Source organism: Toxotes jaculatrix, chromosome 23, assembly GCF_017976425.1.
Source record: "Toxotes jaculatrix isolate fToxJac2 chromosome 23, fToxJac2.pri, whole genome shotgun sequence".
In the NCBI taxonomy this organism is placed as follows: Eukaryota; Metazoa; Chordata; class Actinopteri; family Toxotidae; genus Toxotes; species Toxotes jaculatrix.
Window position 1 is genome coordinate 6,834,433 of NC_054416.1, and position 22,039 is coordinate 6,856,471.

Sequence of the window (22,039 nt, forward strand, 5' to 3'; positions counted from 1 at the left end):
TTATTTGTGCAGTTGATGTCGAAGCAGGAGTTGTATCTGCTACATTTGGTGTTATGGAAACTGGTGTTGTTTGTGCAGATGTTATAGAAGCAGAAGTTGTTGTCAGAATGGAAATTGTGGTTTCTGCAGTTGTTTTAGCAGCTGTTGTTGTAGCAGCTACTGTTGTTGGAGCAGGTATCATTTGTGCAGTTGTTGTAGGAGCAAGAGTTGTTGTCAGAACAGGAGTTGTTGTAGGTGTCTCTGTAGGTGTCGTAGCAAGTGTTGTTGTTGAAGCTGATGTTGTTTGTGCAGTTGTTGTAGGAGTAGCTGTTGTTGAAGCAGAAGTATCTGGTACAGTTGTTGTTGAAGCTGGGGTTGTTGGGGCAGGTGTCGTTGCTTGTGGAGTTGTTGTAGAAGCAGGATTTGTGGTTTCTGCAGTTGTTGAAGCAGGAGTAGTCGTTTCTGAAGGTGTTGACGTAGCAGGTGTTGTTGGTGAAGATGTTGTTGTTTGTGCAGTTGTTGTAGAAGCAGGAGTTGTTGTCAGAACAGGAGTTGTGGTTTCTCCAGTTGTTGTTGTTGGAGCAGATGTTGTTTGTGCAGTTGTTGTAGGAGTAGGTGTTGTCGGAGCAGGAGTTGTAGTTTCTGCAATTGTTGTCGTAACAGTTGTTGTTGAAGCAGGGGTTGTATCTGGTACAGTTGTTGAAGCTGGTGGGGTTGTTGAAGCTGGTATTGTTGGGGCAGGTGTTGTTGTAGAAGCAGGAGTTGTGGTTTCTGCAGTTGTAGCAGCTGTTGTTGGAAGAGTTATGGTTGGAACAGGAGTTGTAGTTTCTACAGTTGTTGGGGCAGGTGTCGTCGTTTGTGCTGTTGTTGTATGAGTAGGGGTTGTTGTTGTAGGAGTAGGGGTTGTTGTTGTCAGAGTAGGAGTTGTAGTTTCTGAAATTGTTGTAGCAGTTGTCATTTGTACATTTGTTGGAGGAGTAGCTGTTGTAGTTGTTGAAGCAGGAGTTGTATCTGGGACAGTTGTTGAAGCTGGTGGTGTTGAAGCTGGTGTTGTTGGGGCAGGTGTCGTCTGTGTTGTTGTAAGAACAGGAGTTGTGGTTTCTGAAGTTGTTGTTGGAGCAGTTGTTTGTGCTGTTGTTGTAGGAGTAGGGGTTGTTGTTGTCAGAGCAGGAGTTGTTTCTGGTATAGTTGTTGTTGAAGCTGGTGTTGTTGGAGCAGGTGTCATTTGTGTTGTTGTAGAAGCAGGAGTTGTGGTTTCTGCAGTTGTTGTTGTTGGAGCAGTTGTGGTTGGAAGAGGAGTTGTAGTTTCTACAGGTGTTGTTGGGACAGGTGTCGTGGTTTGTGCTGTTGTTGTAGGAGTAGGGGTTGTTGTTGTCGGAGCAGGAGTTGTAGTTTCTGCAATTGTTGTCATCGACATTGTTGTTGGAGCAGTTGTTGAAGCGGGAGCTGTACCTGTGACAGTTGTTGTTGAAACTGGTGGTGTTGTTGGGGCAGGTGTCGTTTGTGTTGTAGAAGCAGGAGTTGTGGTTTCTGCAGTTGTTGTTGTAACAGCAGTTGTTGGAGCAGTTGTGGTTGGAACAGGAGTTGTAGTTTCTACAGGTGTTGTTGGGACAGGTGTCATTGTTTGTGCTGTTGTTGTAGGAGTAGGGGTTGTTGTTGGAGCAGTTGTTTGTGCAGTTGTTGAAGCAGGAGTTGTACCTGGGACAGTTGTTGTTGAAGTTGGTGGTGTTGTTGAAGCTGGTGGTGTTGTTGAAGCTGGTGGTGTTGTTGAAGCTGGTGTTGTTGTTGAAGCTGGTGTTGTTGTTGAAGCTGGTGTTGTTGGGACAGGTGTCATTGTTTGTGCTGTTGTTGTAGGAGTAGGGGTTGTTGTTGGAGCAGTTGTTGAAGCAGGAGTTGTACCTGGGACAGTTGTTGTTGAAGTTGGTGGTGTTGTTGAAGCTGGTGTTGTTGGGGCAGGTGTTGTTGTTGTAGAAGCAGGAGTTGTGGTTTCTGCAGTTGTTGTTGTTGTAGCAGCTGTTGTTGGAGCAGGTGTTGTGTGTGCTGTTGTAGGAGTGGGGGTTGTTGTTGTCAGAGCAGGAGTTGTATCTGCTACAGTTGTTGAAGCTGATGTTGTTGGGGCAGGTGTCGTTTGTGTTGTTGTAGAAGCAGGAGTTGTGGTTCCTGCAGTTGTTGTTGAAGCAGGAGTTGTGGTTTCTGCAGGTGTTGTTGGTGAAGATGATGTTTGTGCAGTTGTTGTAGAAGCAGGAGTTGTCAGAACAGGAGTTGTGGTTTCTCCAGTTGTTGTTGTTGGAGCAGTTGTCGTTGTTTGTGCAGTTGTAGTTGTTGAAGCAGGGGTTGTATCTGGTACAGTTGTTGAAGCTGGTGTTGTTGGGGCAGGTGTTATTTGTGTTTTTGTAGAAGGAGTTGTGGTTTCTGCAGTTGTTGTAGCAGCTGTTGGAAGAGTTGTGGTTGGAACAGGAGTTGTAGTTTCTACAGTTGTTGTTGGGACAGGTGTTGTTTGTGCTGTTGTTGGAGCAGGAGTTGTTGTTGTTGGAGCAGGAGTTGTAGTTGTCAGAGCAGGAGTTGTTGTTTCTGCAATTGTTGTCGTAGCAGTTGTCGTTGTTTGTGCAGTTGTTGAAGCAGGAGTTGTATCTGGTACAATTGTTGTTGAAGCTGGTAGTGTTGTTGAAGCTGCTGTTGTTGGGGCAGGTGTTGTTTCTGTTGCTGTAGAAGCAGACGTTGTGGTTTCTGCAATTGTTGTCGTAGCAGTTGTTGTTAGAGCAGCTGTCATCGTTTGTGCAGTTGTTGTAGGAGCAGGTGTTGTTGCTGTGGAAACAGGAGTTGTAGTCTCCCCAGTTGTTGTCATAGCAGCAGTTGTTGTTTGAGGAGGTGTTGTAGTTGCTTCAGTTGTGGTCATAGCAGGTGTTGTTGTTGTCAGGGCAGTTGTACTTTGTGCAGTTCCCAAATCTACAGCAACTATTGAAAAGAACAATTCAGTGCAAACCTATTTTAAATATTTTCAGTTTTCTGCTAAATTTGTGCACATGGTAAATTAACCTGTAGTTAATTCCAAATACAAAACTTCCGCTTCGCAGTGCTTTACCAGATGAGTCACTGGTGCTATTTAATGTAACTATGGGTTTATTTTACTAGAACCAAACTCAGTAAAAAGTGCTAAAATATTAAAACTGACTACTGAAACACAGCATGCTAATCATCTTTCCAGATCAATAATGGTATAGATGTGATAACAGAATGTCATGTTTCTTTTACAAGAAACATTGGATGAAATGCAGGCAAGATCTCTGCCCTAACTTCTGTGTTGTGTTGTTCCCTACAGCTTTTCCACCAGTTTGTTTCAAGACACTGTAAAGACAATCACTTTATCACTTAGCTTACCTGTTAAAATCAGGAAAATTGATATGAGCCATCTGACTTCCATCCTGTGAATGAATCTATAAACTTAAACAAGACAGAGATTAACTTACAGTTCCAGCATGTAAAAAAAAGAAAAAAAAGAAAAAGAAATACAGTAGTCATAATGGACAGACAAATCTTAATAAAAACTGACAAAACAAGAATGTCCAAAGTATCTGCAGTAAAAAAGAAAAGGAGTATAAAAAAATGAATGAGTAGAGTGAATTTCTTTCTTCCAAAGATTCCTTTTGAAACATTACCAGCAATTTCACAAATCTTAGTCACTAGGCAGAGGTAGTTATATTTAATTTGAAGGAACAATCTTTTCATCCCTAACAAGACCTCAATTCAGTCTCATATCAGCAAGGGAAACACAAAAGCAACAAGACACCATATCAAATGGTCAAAATTTCAGAATTTCAAACTTTCAAAAACTTAAATGACAAATACCTTTTTCCCCATCTTCAGTTTCAAGTGTCTTTATGCTCAATGTTCCCATAAGATCTTATACAGATTGTAGGTGATCTCCACTGAGTGAGGACACCGTTCTTTATCTGCCCTAAACACTCAAGCTGTGCAACTATTTACAATCATTAACTAGGCTGAAATGTTCTTGACCAAAGAAGTGGACTTCTTTAAGGACAGGGGTGCTACAAGCTGACCCTGACCTCTGACACTAAAAGACAAAAAGAGATCCCCACAAGAACCACTACCTCATCACAATTTTTATTTTTCAAAAATAATTTCCCTTGTTGTCTGGATAAATTTAAATAGACATATTAATAGACAGTAATAATCATATTACACCAAAGGTTTATAATTTAAATGACTTTCACTTATCACATTAAATATGAAATAGTATTCAATAATGACACGTCTAATGTAGATTTTAAATGTAAAAAATGTTTCCATGTAGACTTAAACATGTACTTACCCAAAATGAAAAGCGATTAAATGAAAAATGATTAATTCCCCCTTCTTTTCTTGTGTAGATGTGTAGATCTTGTGTAGATTGTTTCAGTGTTTTGTTTTTTTGTTTAATTCACTCCAGTTTTCATCTATAACATGCAAACCTTTCACCTTCTGTGACGGTGCACAACTGTTAAGGCCTTTATATATTGGAATAAAGAAAAGGCTAATGACGTGACTCATTGTTAAAGTGTTTTTCAAAAATGCTATGACACCTGCTATGACATCTCAGGGAAGAAGCAAATGACAGTGTCTCTCCCACCCATTAATCTGTCACATTCCTGGCACAGCACAATGGTATACTCCCTTCTCTTGTCCTATGACAAAGTGCTTGTGACTGTTGAAAGAAGTTCTGCCCCAATGACAGTAAGTTCTGACAAATTAAAATAGTTTTAGTGATGTGAACATAAGTAGGGTGAAACAAAGGAAAAGTGAGACAATTACACTGTTGTAAAGGATATTTGGTTTTATCTAAGTATGTGAATATTGTAAATGATATTTGACATTGATATTTGGCATAATCCCAAAATTTGTAAATAGATGATATAATACAATTAAAGTATGTCGCAGTGATATTATATGTGGCCACATACAAAAAAAGCAAATACCCATTATTTTCATTTCCTCATATTTATCTGAGGGAGTGCCAAGACATGATGTAAATATGACTTCTTTGTATTTAATGAATATTGAATATCTGCTGGTATTTTGTTTCCAGCCTTAATGCCAGTGAAAAATACAGAATTTTTAATGTTAAAATTTGCAGCATACTGTTGAAATAAGGACAGTTAAACTACACTGTTGCCTATAAAGTTGGAATAAAATCTAATTTACCTTTTCCCATATAATGATTGTGACAATGTGATTTATTCTTGATAGATAGAATCTTCCCAAACTTTAATGATCAATCTCTTCCAATGTGATTATTGAAATAGGAATAAAAAGAGGAATGTGTCTGAAAATAAAATGATTCCTTTATGGGCAACAGTGTACATGTGCTTTTACTGCTGCATTGTGAACACTGACGTTACATTACATTTTAAGAATTCTTTTTAACATTTGTGAGGAGTTCTTTGTCATGTGTCTTAAACCCTTTCAGTCCTTTTTTCTTTACAGTTTTGCCATTTCTGGCATCAGTCAGAATAATTAATATGTAGTGACAAAATGTAGTGTAAACACACGATCTAGAACCTAGACCTTACAAGTTCAGGTATTGGGAAGTTCCATGCTACAGATTGCTAAGTTTCCGTCATGGAATAGGTCTAAATGTGAGGTGAGGTCTTATCCCACAATTCTTTGATATCTTGTGACATTTCTTTACAATGTTTGATACAAATACCTTTATTTTCAGTCCACTGTGTAGTGGGAGATAACCTTCCTGTGATACATCAAAACATTGGCTATTTTTGTTATCATATTATATTTTAAAATTAGACACCTTAATTGAACGTTATAAGTTGATTGATAAATTTGAATATTAATTAAATTATTAATTTATTAAATTTAAATAAAGTAGTAAAGGAGAAAATAGATATAAATGTAGCAGCTGTACCTGGTTGCAGTACTTTCTGCAGTTATGTTTGCAGGTGTAGCAGTTGTGGCTACAGTAGCTGTAATATTTGAGTTGTAGTATTTTCTGTCACCGGTGAACCAAGGCTTTCTAAGGCTTTTATTGGTGGCTATCCTCCCCTTCTGTAGCAATCAAAGCTGGCAATACTTGTCACCGAAAACTGTCGGAAGCCAAGGTCTAGAGTGACACTCTAAGCCTCTCTGCAGTACTACCAAATTGACATTAGGATACTTGTCACCATCAAGTTCATCATAAAATGCACAAAAAACTAGCCTCATTTACTTAAGATGTTTTTACTTTACCCACCAAAACTGCAAAATATCACACGAGAGACGATTTGAATTTTTCAGAGATTTTGTATTCTGATCATTGTAAAGTTTCTGACAGAAATAGTAAAATCTACCAGACATCTCACAGAATAAAGCTATGCATGATTACATAAATAAACTTTGTATAAATAAGAAAAATGACATTACATATATATGTATATATATAAAATTCCGTTATGCTCGCATAATGACAATAAAGACTCTTGATTCTTGATATATGTTGTGAACTATGACCTTTGATTAATTTATGTGAGGTTGGAGTGTGAAGCACACTATGACCTGCATGTGTTCCTTCATTTAAATTAAGACCCAAATCTAAACATTAATTTTACATGAGTTTAGAAAAGTTTAGAAAAAGCAGAATTAGTAACTAACACTTAAATATTGCTATAGAACAGTACTTAGTGAAGCAGGATACATTTTTACATTAATAGTGTGATAGTGCAATTATTTTCTGACATCCCAGGATTATCATCAGGATTGTCATCAATCTGTGTGATCAGTGCAGAGTTCAGTTTGATAGTGAATTAATCTGAAGTCCTTTCTCATACCAGACACAGCAGTCATGTTAGGGAAGTCAGCTACTGTTGGTTTGACAGTAGCCATGACAACAGCACCAGGAAGGATGCAGTGACGAGACTTATGTTGTGGCTTACTCCACTTGAAGCTGTAAATGAGGAAAAAAGAAATCAAAACATTAGTTTAAGAAATAACCTAAATGTGCAGACTTTGAAGTTTTTTTTTTAAAATCGAGTAGATCTCAATATTTCTTACGTATGCCATTCACAGTGATGGAGCTGCCTTCGATATCAAAGCCGGTGACAGTTGCATTGAGCAAAACACTCGCAATCTGAGTGTTATTAGGAACAGATGTGCTTTGGAATCTAAGGTTCATGTCATTGATGATTGATCCATTTCTGCAGAAGGAGTAAAAAAATACTGTGTGAAACATCAGGTTTTGGCCTCTATTCTCAAACTGTAACAAAGTGTTAACAAATTACCTGAATGCCACCACGTCCAGTGAATTGAAGGAAGATGGGAATTCCTTTTGGAACAAAGGCTCAAGCTGCAGAAACAGAAAATACTTTGTATCTTAACACTTCTTATGTCTTTTTGTGATGTGAATTTATTTGTCTTGAAATGTTCTTCCTGATGTCTGTCATCACTTACATAACTTCATTTTTAAATTGAAATGTAAATTTTAATAGGGTATCTTTTTCCTATTTTATTCCTATTTTTGTAGTGCAGAAAACAGAAAATGGCCAAAGGACAGAAAAAAGTAGGAACAAGCTGATGATGAAATGAAAGGATTATTTCCTATACCTATTTCCTATACCTTACTGATATTTAATGACATGTGTTTATAGCATTTAAAACAATACACTAGATAATACAATAAACTGTACTCACAGGTTTTAATTCTAAGGGGGACACTTACCTGTGTCTTTATCATAGAGGCCCGGTTTCGAAAAGCAGCTGATGAGGTGTCCCACAAGTCATTTGTAAATGTGTCCAGAACAGATCTGAAAGTCACCCGCCTAATTGTGAGTGCTACAGTTGTAGTTGCAGCAGTAGTGGAACTGGCAGTGGTAGTTGCAGCAGTTGTAGTACTGGCAGTGGTAGTTGCAGCAGTGGTGGAACTGGCAGTTGTAGTTGCAGCAGTTGTAGGGTTGGCAGCTGTAGTTGCAGCAGTTGTAGGGTTGGCAGTTGCAAGTGAAGCACTTGTAAGATTGGCAGTTGTAGGTATAGCAGTTGTCGCTGAATCTGCAACTGGACCAGCTGTAAAACATTTTTTTAGAGACCAAGTAAATAAATATTAGTTTTCACTTTAAATATGCTTCTGAAGTTTCTAATTTAATTGTCAATAAGAAATAATATACATTAGCATGCATTCTAGCTGTATACAAGGTAGCAAAGACAATATCTAGTACTGTGACACATGGCACTGCCGAATGGATGGATTGAGCGAACGCTAAAAAATGTTGAAGTTGTCTTAATGAATGTATTCGGTGTCTCCATGTCTTAATTTTACTGGTGACTATTAAAATCAGAGCATGAGCAGCACGTTATTTGAGATGCTTGGAAAATTGATGGCAGCAACAAATTCTATTGTGTTGTGTTTACTTACCTGTTAATGTGATTGTGCCGGCACTTATGGTCACGTTTAACATATCACTGGAAGTATTTACAGCTTGTACTAAGACTTCAGCTATGACACTGTTCCGTGGGAGTTCTTCAGTGTTATTAGTTGGATTGAACGCAATACCAATTTCTGCTTGAGTTATGTTTGCTCGTGTTCGGCCTGTTGGAGCAGCCCTGTATCATAAAACCAAATGAGAGAAATGTCAAATAACAATATGAGACAACTGTTACTTTACCCAAATGTGGGATTTAAAAACACTGAAAGTAAAAAAAAATTAAACAGCAAATTTAGTGAACCACTATTAGAAAATGTTTTTTACCTGAATTCTTTCACAAAGCACCGGTTAAACCGAGAACCAAATCTCCTTCTGTATATGAAATTACACTGCAAAAAGAAAGCAAAATTGAGACCATTGGTAACTTTCAAGCACAATTAAAATGAATCAAAACAGAAATGCAAATTTTGCTGAAACTAAAATTGAGCCAAAACATTGTCCAGTCACTCGTGTGTAACAGTGACACAGTAAATGAAGAGTGTATTCAGTGTGAAATTGTACTCACCGCCCCTACAACTCGTTGCTCAAGATCTTTAAATTTACTGCTGCTTCGGTTATTAAGATCATCTGTAAATAGTTCATTTGGCAAGTCTGCAGTGACAGTGTAAACTGGTTCAGGAGCCAAGGTGGTTGTTGTATTCTCTGTAGTCATTGTTGGAACAGGTGTTGTTGTTATTGCTGTTGTTGTCATTGTAACATTGTTTGTTGGAGCCCCAGGAAGAACAGCTGCTGCAGGTGTTGTCAAAGCAGGTGCTGCTGTTGTTGTTGTTGGCACAGCTGTTGTTGTCATTGTAACAGTGGTTGGTAGTACCCCAGGAGTTGTAGCTGCTGGTGTTGTCAAAGCAGGTGTTGTTGCTGATGATGCTGCTGTTGGGCCAGGAGATGTTGTTGCTGATGCTGTTGTTGTGGTTGTAGCTGTTGATGCCCCAGCTGTTGTTTGTGCAGTTGTTATATGAGCAGGTGTTGTTGGTGGAACAGGAGTTGTAGTTACTACAGTTGCTGTTGTTGGAGCAGGTGTCATTGTTTGTGCAATTGCTGTTGCTGGAAAAGGAGTTGTAGTTTCTACAGATGTTGTTGGGGCAGGTGATGCTGTTGGAGTTGTTGTTGGGGCAGCTGTTGATACCTCAGCTGTTGTTGTTGGTGTAGAGATTGTCATTGCTGCAGGTGGTGTTGTTTGTGAAGTTGTTGCAGGAGTAGGTGTTGTTGTTGGTGAAACAGGAGTTGTAGTTTCTGCAGGTGTTGTTGGGACAGGAGATGTCGGAGAAGGTGTTGATCTCTGTACAGTTGCTGTTGTTGAGACAGGAGTTGTAATTTCTGAAGGTGTTGTTGATGGGGCAGGTGTCATTTGTGCAGGTGTTGTAGTGGCAGACATTGTTGGAAGAGGTGTCATTGTTTGTGCAATTGCTGTTGCTGGAACAGAAGTTGTAGTTTCTACAGGTGTTGTTGGGGCAGTCGAAGGAGTAGATGTTGTAGTGGCAGAAGTTGTTGGGGCAGATGTCGTTGTTTGTGCAGTTGTTGAAGGACTAGCTGTTGCTGTTGTTGAAGCAGGTGTTGTATCTGCTACAGCTGTTGTTGAAGCTGGTGTTGCTTGTGTAGTTGTCAGAACAGGAGTTGTGGCTACTGCACTTGTAGAAGCAGGTGTTGTATCTGCTACAGTTGTTGTCTGTGCAATAGTTGTAGCAGGAGTTGTCAGAACAGGAGTTGTGGTTTCTGCAGGTGTTGTAGTGGTTGCAGGTGTTGTTGCAGCAAGAGTTGTATGTGCTACAATTGTTGTAGCAGGTATAGGTGTTGTTGTTGAAGTTGTTGTTTGTGCAGTTGTTGTAGAAGCAAGAGCTGTTGTTGTCGGATCAGGAGTTCTCATTTCTGCAGGTGTTGTTTGTGCAGTTGTTGTAGCAGTAGCTATTAATGTTGTTGAAGCTGGTGCTGTTTGCGCAGTTGGAGAAGTAGAAGTTGTCATTTCTGCAGGTGTTGTTATTGTAGCAGCTATTTGTGCACTTGTTGTAGAAGCAAAGGTTGTTGTCAGGACAAGAGTTGTTTCTGCTGGAGTTATTGTTGTAGCAGGTGTTGTTGGAGCAGATGTTTCTGCAGTTGTAGGAGTAGCTGTTGTTGTTGAAGCAGGTGTTGTTTGTGTAGTTGCTGTCGAAGCAAGAGTTGCATCGGCTGCAGTTCTTGTTGAAGCTAGTATTTGTGCAGTTGTAGTAGAAGCAGGAGTTGTAGCAGGTGTTGTTGGAGCAGGTGTTGTTTGTGCAGTTGGTGTAGGAGTAGCTGTTGTTGTTGAAGCAGGAGTTGTATCTGCTACAGTTGTTGTAGAAGTAGGAGTTGTCGTTGACGCAGTAGTTGTATCTGCTACAGCTGTTGTTGAAGCTGGTGTTGTCATTGCAGTTGTAGAAGCAGAAGTTCTGGTTTCTGTAGGTGTTGTAGCAGGTGTTGGAGCAGATGTTGTTTCTGCAATTGGTGTAGGAGTAGCTGTTGTTGAAGTAGGTGTTGTATTTGCTACAGTTGTTGAAGCAGGTGTTGTTTGTTCAGTTGTTGTCGAAGCAGGAGTTGTATCTGCTACAGTTGTTGAATCTGATGTTGGTTGTGCAGGTGTTATAGAAGCAGGAGTTGTAGCAAGCGTTGTTGTTGTAGCAGATGTTTCTGCAGCTGGTGTAAGAGTAGCTGTTGTTGTTGAAGCAGGAGTTGTATCTGCTACAGTTGATGTAGAAGCAGGAGTTGTTGACACAGGAGTTGTATCTACTACAGTTGTTGTTGAAGCTGGTGTTGTTGTTGCAGTTGTAGAAGCAGAAGTTGTGGTTTCTGTAGGTGTTGTAGTAGGTGTTGTTGTAACAGATGTTTGTGCAGTTGTTGTAGGTGTAGCTGTTGTTGTAGAAGCAGAAGTTGTATCTGCTACAGTTGATGTTGAAGCAGGAGTTGTATTGGCTGCAGTTGTTGTTTGTGTAGTTGTAGTAGAAGCAGGAGTTGTTGTAGCAGGTGTTGTAGCAGGTGTTGTTGGAGCAGATGTTTCTGAAGTTGGTGTAGGTGTAGGAGTTGCTGTTGTTGAAGCAGGAGTTGTATCTGCTAGAGTTGTTGTTGATACAGGTGTTGTTTGTGCAGTTGTTGTCGAAGCAGGAGTTGTATCTGCTACAGTTGTTGTTGAAGCAGGAGTTGTATCGGCTGCAGTTGTTGTTGAAGCATGTGTTTGTGCAGTTGTTGTTTGTGACGTTGTAGTAGAAGCAAGAGTTGTTGTAGCGGGTGTTGTTGGAGCAGATATTGTTTCTGCAGTTGGTGTAGGAGTAGCTGTTGTTGAAGCAGGAGTTGTATCTGCTACAGTTGTTGAAGCTTGTGTTGCTATTGCAGTTGTAAACACAGAAGTTGTGGTTTCTGTAGGTGTTGTTGCAGGTGTTGTTGTAGAAGCAGGTGTTTGTGCAGTTGTTGTAGAGACAGAAGTTGTTGTCAGGACAGGAGTTGTTGTTGGAGCAGATGTTGTTTCTGCAGTTGGTGTAGGAGTAGGTGTTGTTGTTGAAGCAGGTGTTGTATCTGCTACAGTTGTAGAAGCAGGTATTGTTTGTACAGTTGTTGTCAAAGCAGGAGTTGTATCGGCTACAGTTGTTGATGCAGGTGTTGTTTGTGCAGTTGTAGTAGGAGCAGGACTTGTTGTAGTAGGTGTTGTTGGAGCAGATGTTGTTTCTGCAGCTGGTGTAGGAGTAGCTGTTGTTGAAGCAGGTGTTGTATCTGATACAGTTGTTGAAGCAGGTATTGTTTGTGCAGATGTTGTCAAAGCAGGAGTTGTATCGGCTACAGTTGTTGTTGATATAGGTGTTGTTTGTGCAGTTGTTGTAGAAGCAGCAGTTGTGGTTTCTGTAGGTATTGTTGAAGTATGTGTTTGTGCAGTTGTTGTTTGTGCCGTTGTAGTAGAAGCAGGAGTTGTTGTAGCAGGTGTTGTTGGAGCAGATGTTGTTTCTGTAGTTGGTGTAGGAGTAGCTGTTGTTGTTGAATCAGGAGTTGTATCTCCTACAGTTGTAGAAGTAGGAGTTGTTGTCGACGCAGGAGTTGTATCTGCTACAGTTGTTGTTGAAGCTTGTGTTGTTATTGCAGTTGTAAATGCAGAAGTTGTGGTTTCTGTAGGTGTTGTAGCAGGTGTTGTTGTTGGAGCAGATGTTGTTTCTGCAGTTGGTGTAGGAGTAGCTGTTGTTGAAGCAGGAGTTGTATCTGCTACAGTTGTTGAAGCTTGTGTTGCTATTGCAGTTGTAAACACAGAAGTTGTGGTTTCTGTAGGTGTTGTTGCAGGTGTTGTTGTAGAAGCAGGTGTTTGTGCAGTTGTTGTAGAGACAGAAGTTGTTGTCAGGACAGGAGTTGTTGTTGGAGCAGATGTTGTTTCTGCAGTTGGTGTAGGAGTAGGTGTTGTTGTTGAAGCAGGTGTTGTATCTGCTACAGTTGTAGAAGCAGGTATTGTTTGTACAGTTGTTGTCAAAGCAGGAGTTGTATCGGCTACAGTTGTTGATGCAGGTGTTGTTTGTGCAGTTGTAGTAGGAGCAGGACTTGTTGTAGTAGGTGTTGTTGGAGCAGATGTTGTTTCTGCAGCTGGTGTAGGAGTAGCTGTTGTTGAAGCAGGTGTTGTATCTGATACAGTTGTTGAAGCAGGTATTGTTTGTGCAGATGTTGTCAAAGCAGGAGTTGTATCGGCTACAGTTGTTGTTGATATAGGTGTTGTTTGTGCAGTTGTTGTAGAAGCAGCAGTTGTGGTTTCTGTAGGTATTGTTGAAGTATGTGTTTGTGCAGTTGTTGTTTGTGCCGTTGTAGTAGAAGCAGGAGTTGTTGTAGCAGGTGTTGTTGGAGCAGATGTTGTTTCTGTAGTTGGTGTAGGAGTAGCTGTTGTTGTTGAATCAGGAGTTGTATCTCCTACAGTTGTAGAAGTAGGAGTTGTTGTCGACGCAGGAGTTGTATCTGCTACAGTTGTTGTTGAAGCTTGTGTTGTTATTGCAGTTGTAAATGCAGAAGTTGTGGTTTCTGTAGGTGTTGTAGCAGGTGTTGTTGTTGGAGCAGATGTTGTTTCTGCAGTTGGTGTAGGTGTAGCTGTTGTTGTCGAAGCAGGAGTTGTATCTGCTACAGTTGTTATTTTAGCTTGTGTTGTTTTTGCAGTTGTAAACGCAGAAGTTGTGGTTTCTGTAGGTGTTGTAGCAGGTATTGTTGTAGAAGCAGGTGTTGTTTGTGCAGTTGTAGAAACAGAAGTTGTTGTCAGGACAGGAGTTGTTGTAGCAGGTGTTGTTGGAGCAGATGTTTCTGCAGTTGTAGGAGTAGCTGTTGTTGTTGAAACTGGTGTTGTATCTGCTACCGTTGTTGTTGAAGCAGGTGTTGTTTGTGCAATTGTTGTTGAAGCAGGAGTTGTATCGGCTACAGTTGTTGAAGCATGTGTTTGTGCAGTTGTAGTAGAAGCAGGACTTGTTGTAGCAGGTGTTGTTGGAGCAGATGTTGTTTCTGCAGTTGGTGTGGGAGTAGCTGTTGTTGTTGAAGCAGGTGTTGTATCTGCTACAGTTGTCGAAGCAGGTATTGTTTGTGCAGTTGTTGTCAAAGCAGGAGTTGTATCAGCTACAGTTGTTGTTGATACAGGTGTTGTTTGTGCAGTTGTTGTTTGTGCAGTTGTTGTAGAAACATAAGTTGTTGTCAGGACAGGAGTTGTTGTAGCAGGTGTTGTTGGAGCAGATGTTTCTGCAGTTGTAGGAATAGCTGTTGTTGTTGAAGCAGGTGTTGTATTTGCTACCGTTGTTGTTGTTGCAGCAGGTGTTGTTTGTGCAGTTGCTGTTGAAGCAGGAGTTGTATCGGCTGCAGTTGTTGTTGAAGCAGGAGTTGTATCGGCTGCAGTTGTTGTAGAAGCATGTGTTTGTGCAGTTGTAGTAGAAGCAGGACTTGTTGTAGCAGGTGTTGTTGGAGCAGATGTTTCTGCAGTTGGTGTAGGAGTAGCTTTTGTTGTTGAAGCAGGTGTTGTATCTCCTACAGTTGTTGAAGCAGGTATTGTTTGTGCAGTTGTCGAAGCAGGAGTTGTATCGGCTACAGTTGTTGTTGATACAGGTGTTGTTTGTGCAGTTGTTATAGGTGTAGCGGTTGTTGTCGAAGCAGGAGTTGTATCTGCTACAGTTGTTGTTCGTGCAGTTGTTGAAGCAGGAGTTGTATCGGCTGCAGTTGTTGTCGACGCAGGAGTTGTATCTTCTACAGTTGTTGTTGAAGCTTGTGTTGTTATTGCAGTTGTAAATACAGAAGTTGTGGTTTCTGTAGGTGTTGTAGCAGGCGTTGTTGTTGGAGCAGATGTTGTTTCTGCAGTTGGTGTGGGAGTAGCTGTTATTGTTGAAGCAGGTGTTGTATCTGCTACAGTTGTTGAAGCAGGTATTGTTTGTGCAGTTGTTGTCGATGCAGGAGTTGTATCAGCTACAGTTGTTGTTGAAGCTTGTGTTGTTATTGCAGTTGTAAATGCAGAAGTTGTGGTTTCTGTAGGTGTTGTGGCAGGTGTTGTTGTTGGAGCAGATGTTTCTGCAGTTGGTGTAGGTGTAGCTGTTGTTGTCGAAGCAGGAGTTGTATCTGCTACAGTTGTTATTGAAGCTTGTGTTGTTATTGCAGTTGTAAACGCAGAAGTATTGGTTTCTGTAGAAGCAGGTGTTGTTTGTGCAGTTGTAGAAACAGAAGTTGTTGTCAGGACAGGAGTTGTTGAAGCAGATGTTTCTGCAGTTGTAGGAGTAGCTGTTGTTGTTGAAGCTGGTGTTGTATCTGCTACCGTTGTTGTTGAAGCAGGTGTTGTTTGTGCAATTGTTGTTGAAGCAGGAGTTGTATCGGCTGAAGTTGTTGTTGAAGCAGGAGTTGTATCGGCTGCAGTTGTTGTAGAAGCATGTGTTTGTGCAGTTGTAGTAGAAGCAGGACTTGTTGTAGCAGGTGTTGTTGAAGCAGGTGTTGTATCTGCTAAAGTTGTCGAAGCAGGTATTGTTTGTGCAGTTGTTGAAGCAGGAGTTGTATCAGCTACAGTTGTTGTTGATACAGGTGTTGTTTGTGCAGTTGTTGTTTGTGCAGTTGTTGTAGAAACAGAAGTTGTTGTCAGGACAGGAGTTGTTGTAGCAGGTGTTGTTGGAGCAGATGTTTCTGCAGTTGTAGGAATAGCTGTTGTTGTTGAAGCAGGTGTTGTATCTGCTACCGTTGTTGTTGCAGCAGGTGTTGTTTGTGCAGTTGTGGTTGAAGCAGGAGTTGTATTGGCTGCACTTGTTGTAGAAGCATGTGTTTGTGCAGTTGTAGTAGAAGCAGGACTTGTTGTAGCAGGTGTTGTTGGAGCAGATGTTTCTGCAGTTGGTGTAGGAGTAGCTGTTGTTGTTGAAACAGGTGTTGTATCTCCTACAGTTGTTGAAGCAGGTATTGTTTGTGCAGTTGTGGAAGCAGGAGTTGTATCGGCTACAGTTATTGTTGATACAGGTGTTGTTTGTGCAGTTGTTGTTTGTGCAGTTGTTATAGGTGTAGTGGTTTTTGTCGAAGCAGGAGTTGTATCTGCTACAGTTGTTGTTGAAGCAGGTGTTGTTCGTGCAGTTGTTGAAGCAGGAGTTGTATCGGCTGCAGTATTTGTTGAAGCAGGAGTTGTATCTGCTACAGTTGTTGTAGAAGTAGGAGTTGTTGTCGATGCAGGAGTTGTATCTGCTACAGTTGTTGTTGAAGCTTGTGTTGTTATTGCAGTTGTAAATACAGAAGTTGTGGTTTCTGTAGGTGTTGTAGCAGACGTTGTTGTTGGAGTAGATGTTGTTGTCAGGACAGGAGTTGTTGTAGCAGGTGTTGTTGGAGCAGATGTTTCTGCAGTTGTAGGAATAGCTGTTGTTGTTGAAGCAGGTGTTGTATCTGCAACCGTTGTTGTTGTAGCAGGTGTTGTTTGTGCAGTTGTTGTTGAAGCAGGAGTTGTATCTGCTACAGTTGTTGTAGAAGTAGGAGTTGTTGTCGATGTAGGAGTTGTATCTGCTACAGTTGTTGTTGAAGCTTGTGTTGTTATTGCAGTTGTAAATACAGACGTGGTTTCTGTAGGTGTTGTAGCAGGCGTTGTTGTTGGAGTCGATGTTGTTTCTGCAGTTGGTGTGGGAGTAGCTGTTATTGTTGAAGCAAGTGTTGTGTCTGCTACAGTTGTTGAAGCAGGAGTTGTATCAGCTACAGTTGTTGTTGATACAGGTGTTGTTTGTGCAGTTGTTGTCAGGATGGGAGTTGTTGTAGCAGGTGTTGTTGGAGCAGATGTTTCTGCAGTTGTAGGAGTAGCTGTTGTTGTTGAAGCAGGTGTTGTATCTGCTACCGTCGTTGTTGAAGCAGGTGTTGTTTGTGCAATTGTTGTTGAAGCAGGAGTTGTATCGGCTACAGTTGTTGATACAGGTGTTGTTTGTGCAGTTGTTGTAGGTGTAGCGGTTGTTGTCGAAGCAGGAGTTGTATCTGCTACAGTTGTTGTTGAAGCTTGTGTTGTTATTGCGGTTGTAAATGCAGAAGTTATGGTTTCTGTAGGTGTTGTAGCAGGTGTTGTTGTAGAAGCAGGTGTTGTTTGTGCAGTTGTTGTAGAAACAGAAGTTGTTGTCAGGACAGGAGTTGTTGTAGCTGTTATTGTTGAAGCAAGTGTTGTATCTGCTACAGTTGTTGAAGCAGGTGTTGTTTGTGCAATTGTTGTTGAAGCAGGTGTTGTATCTGCTACCGTTGTTGCAGCAGTTGTTGTTTGTGCAGTTGTTGTTGAAGCAGGAGTTGTATCTGCTACAGTTGTTGTTGAAGCTTGTGTTGTTATTGCAGTTGTAAATACAGAAGTTGTGGTTTCTGTAGGTGTTGTAGCAGGCATTGTTGTTGGAGCAGATGTTGTTTCTGCAGTTGGTGTGGGAGTAGCTGTTATTGTTGAAGCAAGTGTTGTATCTGCTACAGTTGTTGAAGCAGGTATTGTTTGTGCAGTTGTTGTCGAAGCAGGAGTTGTATCAGCTACAGTTGTTGATACAGGTGTTGTTTGTGCAGTTGTTGTTTGTGCAGTTGTTGTAGAAACAGAAGTTGTTGTCAGGATGGGAGTTGTTGTAGTAGGTGTTGTTCGAGCAGATGTTTCTGCAGTTGTAGGAGTAGCTGTTGTTGTTGAAGCAGGTGTTGTTTGTGCAATTGTTGTTGAAGCAGGAGTTGTATCGGCTACAGTTGTTGATACAGGTGTTGTTTGTGCAGTTGTTGTTGAAGCAGGAGTTGTATCGGCTACAGTTGTTGATACAGGTGTTGTTTGTGCAGTTGTTGTAGGTGTAGCAGTTGTCGTCGAAGCAGGAGTTGTATCTGCTACAGTTGTTGTTGAAGCTTGTGTTGTTATTGCAGTTGTAAACGCAGAAGTTATGGTTTCTGTAGGTGTTGTTGTAGAAGCAGGTGTTGTTTGTGCAGTTGTTGTAGAAACAGAAGTTGTTGTCAGGACAGGAGTTGTTGTAGCTGTTGTTGTGGAAGCAGGTGTTGTATCTGCTACCGTTGTTGCAGCAGTTGTTGTTTGTGCAGTTGTTGTTGAAGCAGGAGTTGTATCGGCTGCAGTTGTTGTAGAAGCATGTGTTTGTGCAGTTGTAGTAGAAGCAGGACTTGTTGTAGCAGGTGTTGTTGGAGCAGATGTTTCTGCAGTTGGTGTGGGAGTAGCTGTTGTTGTTGAAGCAGGTGTTGTATCTGCTACAGTTGTTGAAGCAGGTATTGTTTGTGCAGTTGTTGTTGAAGCAGGAGTTGTATCAGCTACAGTTGTTGTTGATACAGGTGTTGTTTGTGCAGTTGTTGTTTGTGCAGTTGTTGTAGAAACAGAAGTTGTTGTCAGGACAGGAGTTGTTGTAGCAGGTGTTGTTGGGGCAGATGTTTCTGCAGTTGTAGGAATAACTGTTGTTGTTGAAGCAGGTGTTGTATCTGCTACCATTGTTGTTGCAGCAGGTGTTGTTTGTGCAGTTGTTGTTGAAGCAGGAGTTGTATCGGCTGCAGTTGTTGTTGAAGCAGGAGTTGTATCGGCTGCAGTTGTTGTTGAAGCAGGAGTTGTATCTGCTACAGTTGTTGTAGAAGTAGGAGTTGTTGTCGATGCAGGAGTTGTATCTGCTACAGTTGTTGTTGAAGCTTGCGTTGTTATTGCAGTTGTAAATACAGAAGTTGTTGTTTCTGTAGGTGTTGTAGCAGGCGTTGTTGTTGGAGCAGATGTTGTTTCTGCAGTTGGTGTGGGAGTAGCTGTTATTGTTGAAGCAGGTGTTGTATCTGCTACAGTTGTTGAAGCAGGTATTGTTTGTGCAGTTGTTGTCGAAGCAGGAGTTGTATCAGCTACAGTTGTTGTTGATACAGGTGTTGTTTGTGCAGTTGTTGTAGGTGTAGTGGTTGTTGTCGAAGCAGGAGTTGTATCTGCTACAGTTGTTGTTGAAGCTTGTGTTGTTATTGCTGTTGTAAACGCAGAAGTTGTGGTTTCTGTAGGTGTTGTAGCAGGTGTTGTTGTAGAAGCTGGTGTTGTTTGTGTAGTTGTTGTTGAAACAGAAGTTGTTGTCAGGACAGGAGTTGTTGTTGTAGCAGATGTTTCTGCAGTTGTAGGAGTAGCTGTTGTTGAAGCAGGTGTTGTATCAGCTGCAGTTGTTGCTGAAGCATGTGTTTGTGCAGTTGTAGTAGAAGCAGGACTTGTTGTAGCAGGTGTTGTTGGAGCAGATGTTTCTGCAGTTGGTGTGGGAGTAGCTGTTGTTGTTGAAGCAGGTGTTGTATCTGCTACAGTTGTTGAAGCAGGTATTGTTTGTGCAGTTGTTGTTGAAGCAGGAGTTGTATCAGCTACAGCTGTTGTTGATACAGGTGTTGTTTGTGCAGTTGTTGAAGCAGGAGTTGTATCGGCTGCAGTTGTTGTTGAAGCAGGAGTTGTATCTGCTATAGTTGTTGTTGAAGCTTGTGTTATTGCAGTTGTAAATGCAGAAGTTGTGGTTTCTGTAGGTGTTGTAGCAGGCATTGTTGTTGGAGCAGATGTTTCTGCAGTTGGTGTAGGAGTAGCTGTTATTGTTGAAGCAGGTGTTGTATCTGCTACAGTTGTTGTTGAAGCAAGTGTTGTTTGTGCAGTTGTTGTCGAAGCAGGAGTTGTATCTGCTACAGTTGTTGTTGAAGGTGATGTTTGTGCAGTTGCTGTAGAAGCAGCAGTTGTGGTTTGTGTAGATGTTGACGTCGCAGATGTTGTTTGTTCAATTGTTGTAAGAGCAGGTGTTGTTGAGGCCGGTATTGTATCTGCGACAGTTATTGTTGAAGCTGTTGTGGTTGAAGTTTGTGTTGCTGTAGCAGGAGTTGTGGTTTCTGAAGTTGTTATTGTTGAAGCTGGTGTTGTCAATGCAGGTGTTGTTGCAGAAGGAGTTGTCGTTGTGGTTAAAGGTATCATTTCTGCAGTTGTCGTCTGTATTGGGGTTGTTGTTGCCTCAGTAGTTGGTGTTTCTGCTGTTGTAGTGGTCATTGCAGTTGTTTCCGGATCATGTGTTGTTCTTGTCAAACCAGCAGTTGTCGTTTCTGCAGGAGTTGTTGTCGTTGTTGCCGTTTGTGTAGTTGTTGTCGGAGCAGGGGTTGTAGTTGCTTCATTAATAGTCACACCAGATGTTTCTGTTGTCAGGGCAGTTGAAGCTTGTGCAGTTCCCATATCCACAGCAACTACTGACAAGAATGACTTAGTTTGAAATCATTTTCGATTCATGCATGTGGTACATTAATCTGTAGTCAACTACGAACATAAAACTTCCACTTCACAGTACTTTGCCAGGTGAGTCACTGGTGCTACTTTACTAAGGGTTTTACTGCAGCCAAACTCAGTAAAAAGTGCTAAAATAGTAAAAAGTAAAACTAACACACAGTCTGCTACTTGTCTTTCCTAATTCCTAATGGTGTGTGTGTGAGTGTGATAATGGAATGTTGTTTGTTCCGTAAGACTTTATCTTTCATTTGTTAAAGGCAATCACTTTAACATCAGTCAGCTTACCTGTCAGAATCAGGGAAATTGATATGATCCATCTGGCATTCATCGTGTCAATGAACCTATAAAATGAAACAAGACATAGATTATTTTATATATTTTATTTTTTTAAATAAAAGAAAACCTTTTTTAAAAAATAAAAATCCTTATCTTTTTTTTTTTAGTTCCAAAGGTGTTACTGAGAACATATAAAACTTAGATCTAACAACTATCTTCCAGAGTTTCCTTTTGGAAGATTACCTGTAATTTTACAAATCTGATTCACTGGGCAGAGGTAGTTATCCTTAATATGAAGGAACAACCTTATTTTCCTCAACAAATGCAACACAAAGGCAGTAAGAAATTATGTCAGTTGGTCAAAATTTCAAAGTGAACAACTTCATGACAAACTTCACTTTCTGTTCATATCAACAGGTTGCTGCTGATGGAATATTAACATGTACACCCACTCTCTGTATAAGTAGAGTATTTGAACAAAGAGTGAGGACACTGTTCTTTATCCACCCTAAATACTGAAGCTGTTACACTGTTTGCTATCATTAACCAGGCTGAAATGTTCTTGACCAAAGAATTGAACTACTTTAAGGCCAGGGGTGCTACAAGCTGACCCTGACCTCTGACACCAAAGGACAAAATGAGATCCCCACAAGAACCACTACCTCATCACATTTTTATTTTTCTAAAATAACTGTACTTTTTGTCATCAAGTGACTTTTCTGCCCTGATGGTGGAAAAAAAAGTTTACCAATTTTCCATGATAACAGAAATGGCAAAACATTGAAATAAAACTTAAAACTGATGGTAAAAAAAGAACGAAAAAGCATTGAAGCAGGAAAAAAAAAATAGCTTAATTCAACATTCACTTATTACAAAGACAAAAAGAGATCTTTATAAGAATGGCAACCATATCACATTTTTCCTCAAAAAATTGTTTTATTTTTGAATACAAATATCACAATAAAAATTTAAATTGAGCTTTAAATCGGAATAAACCCTCAGGTCAGCTTAAGCAAAACCAGTGAAGCAGGATTTCACTACATATTACAACAAAGGTCGATTATTTAAATGACTTTCATTTAAAGTCACTTTAAATATGAGATAATATGTAATAATGACACAATTTTTAATGAAATAAAGATGCATGTACATGATGCAAAATTAGACAATGGTCATTAATTAAATTTATTTTTGTAATAAATAACTAAGCACACAAACACAACTCATAAAAGTTTAAACAGTTTAAAACTTACCCAAACTTAAAAGATGAAAAGTTATTAATTCCCCCTTTTTTCAGTCCAGTTCTCATCTGTAACACTGAAAACCTTTCACCTTCTGTGACAGTCCCATTCTATTACGACCTTTATATATTGGAATGGAAAAAAAATGCTAATGACGTGACTCATTGGTGATAAATTTTTCAAAACAGTTTGTGACACCTTAGTGACGATGAAAACCAAATCGTAGCGTACATTTTCTCAGCTTTCAGTCTGTCAGATTCTTGGCACATCGCTTTGGTATACTCCCTTCTCTTGTCCTGTGAAACAAAGACATTATGCTGGTGCACTACACCTAGATGAATGAAGTTCTACCGGTCTGACAGTAAGATATGCCGAATACCTAAATACTGAGTTCTTGTGAAGTGAAACAGTACAAGAAGAAATGCAAGAAAAGTAAC

At 40.3% G+C, this 22,039-nt stretch overlaps 2 protein-coding genes across 2 annotated transcripts; both read right to left on the reverse strand.

Moving 5' to 3' along the window:
* Positions 1 to 66: 66 nt before the first annotated feature.
* LOC121177491 (probable serine/threonine-protein kinase clkA) lies at positions 67 to 20,402 on the reverse strand. Its single transcript, XM_041031818.1, has 4 exons — positions 20,371 to 20,402; positions 19,989 to 20,045; positions 16,880 to 17,012; positions 67 to 1,670 (listed from the first exon to the last, which is right to left on the reverse strand). Exons 1-4 carry the CDS (start codon positions 20,400 to 20,402, stop codon positions 135 to 137), a joined length of 1,758 nt encoding a protein of 585 aa, XP_040887752.1. The 3' UTR covers positions 67 to 134.
* LOC121176747 (mucin-2-like) lies at positions 6,303 to 10,529 on the reverse strand. Its single transcript, XM_041030801.1, has 7 exons — positions 8,947 to 10,529; positions 8,706 to 8,770; positions 8,372 to 8,559; positions 7,682 to 8,022; positions 7,245 to 7,309; positions 7,018 to 7,160; positions 6,303 to 6,910 (listed from the first exon to the last, which is right to left on the reverse strand). The coding sequence occupies exons 1-7, from the start codon at positions 10,396 to 10,398 to the stop codon at positions 6,825 to 6,827; spliced, it is 2,340 nt and encodes a 779-aa protein (XP_040886735.1). The 5' UTR covers positions 10,399 to 10,529; the 3' UTR covers positions 6,303 to 6,824.
* Positions 20,403 to 22,039: the final 1,637 nt, after the last annotated feature.

What these genes read in the sequence shown, in the direction of transcription:
- LOC121176747 (XM_041030801.1), bottom strand. Translation starts at nt 10,398, where the DNA reads ATGACAACTTCTACTTCTCCAACTGCGCAAACAGCACCAGCTTCAACA. An exon ending in AGCAACGAGTTGTAGGGGCG is followed by an intron (nt 8,771 to 8,946) that starts GTGAGTACAATT and finishes TTCTTTTTGCAG; the next exon opens with TGTAATTTCATATACAGAAG. An exon ending in CGGCACAATCACATTAACAG is followed by an intron (nt 8,023 to 8,371) that starts GTAAGTAAACAC and finishes AATGTTTTACAG; the next exon opens with CTGGTCCAGTTGCAGATTCA.
- LOC121177491 (XM_041031818.1), bottom strand. Translation starts at nt 20,402, where the DNA reads ATGGATCATATCAATTTCCCTGATTCTGACAG. An exon ending in AATTTCCCTGATTCTGACAG is followed by an intron (nt 20,046 to 20,370) that starts GTAAGCTGACTG and finishes TCTTGTCAGTAG; the next exon opens with TTGCTGTGGATATGGGAACT. An exon ending in CCTGACAACAGAAACATCTG is followed by an intron (nt 17,013 to 19,988) that starts GTGTGACTATTA and finishes CAACAATAACAG; the next exon opens with CTACAACAACTCCTGTCCTG.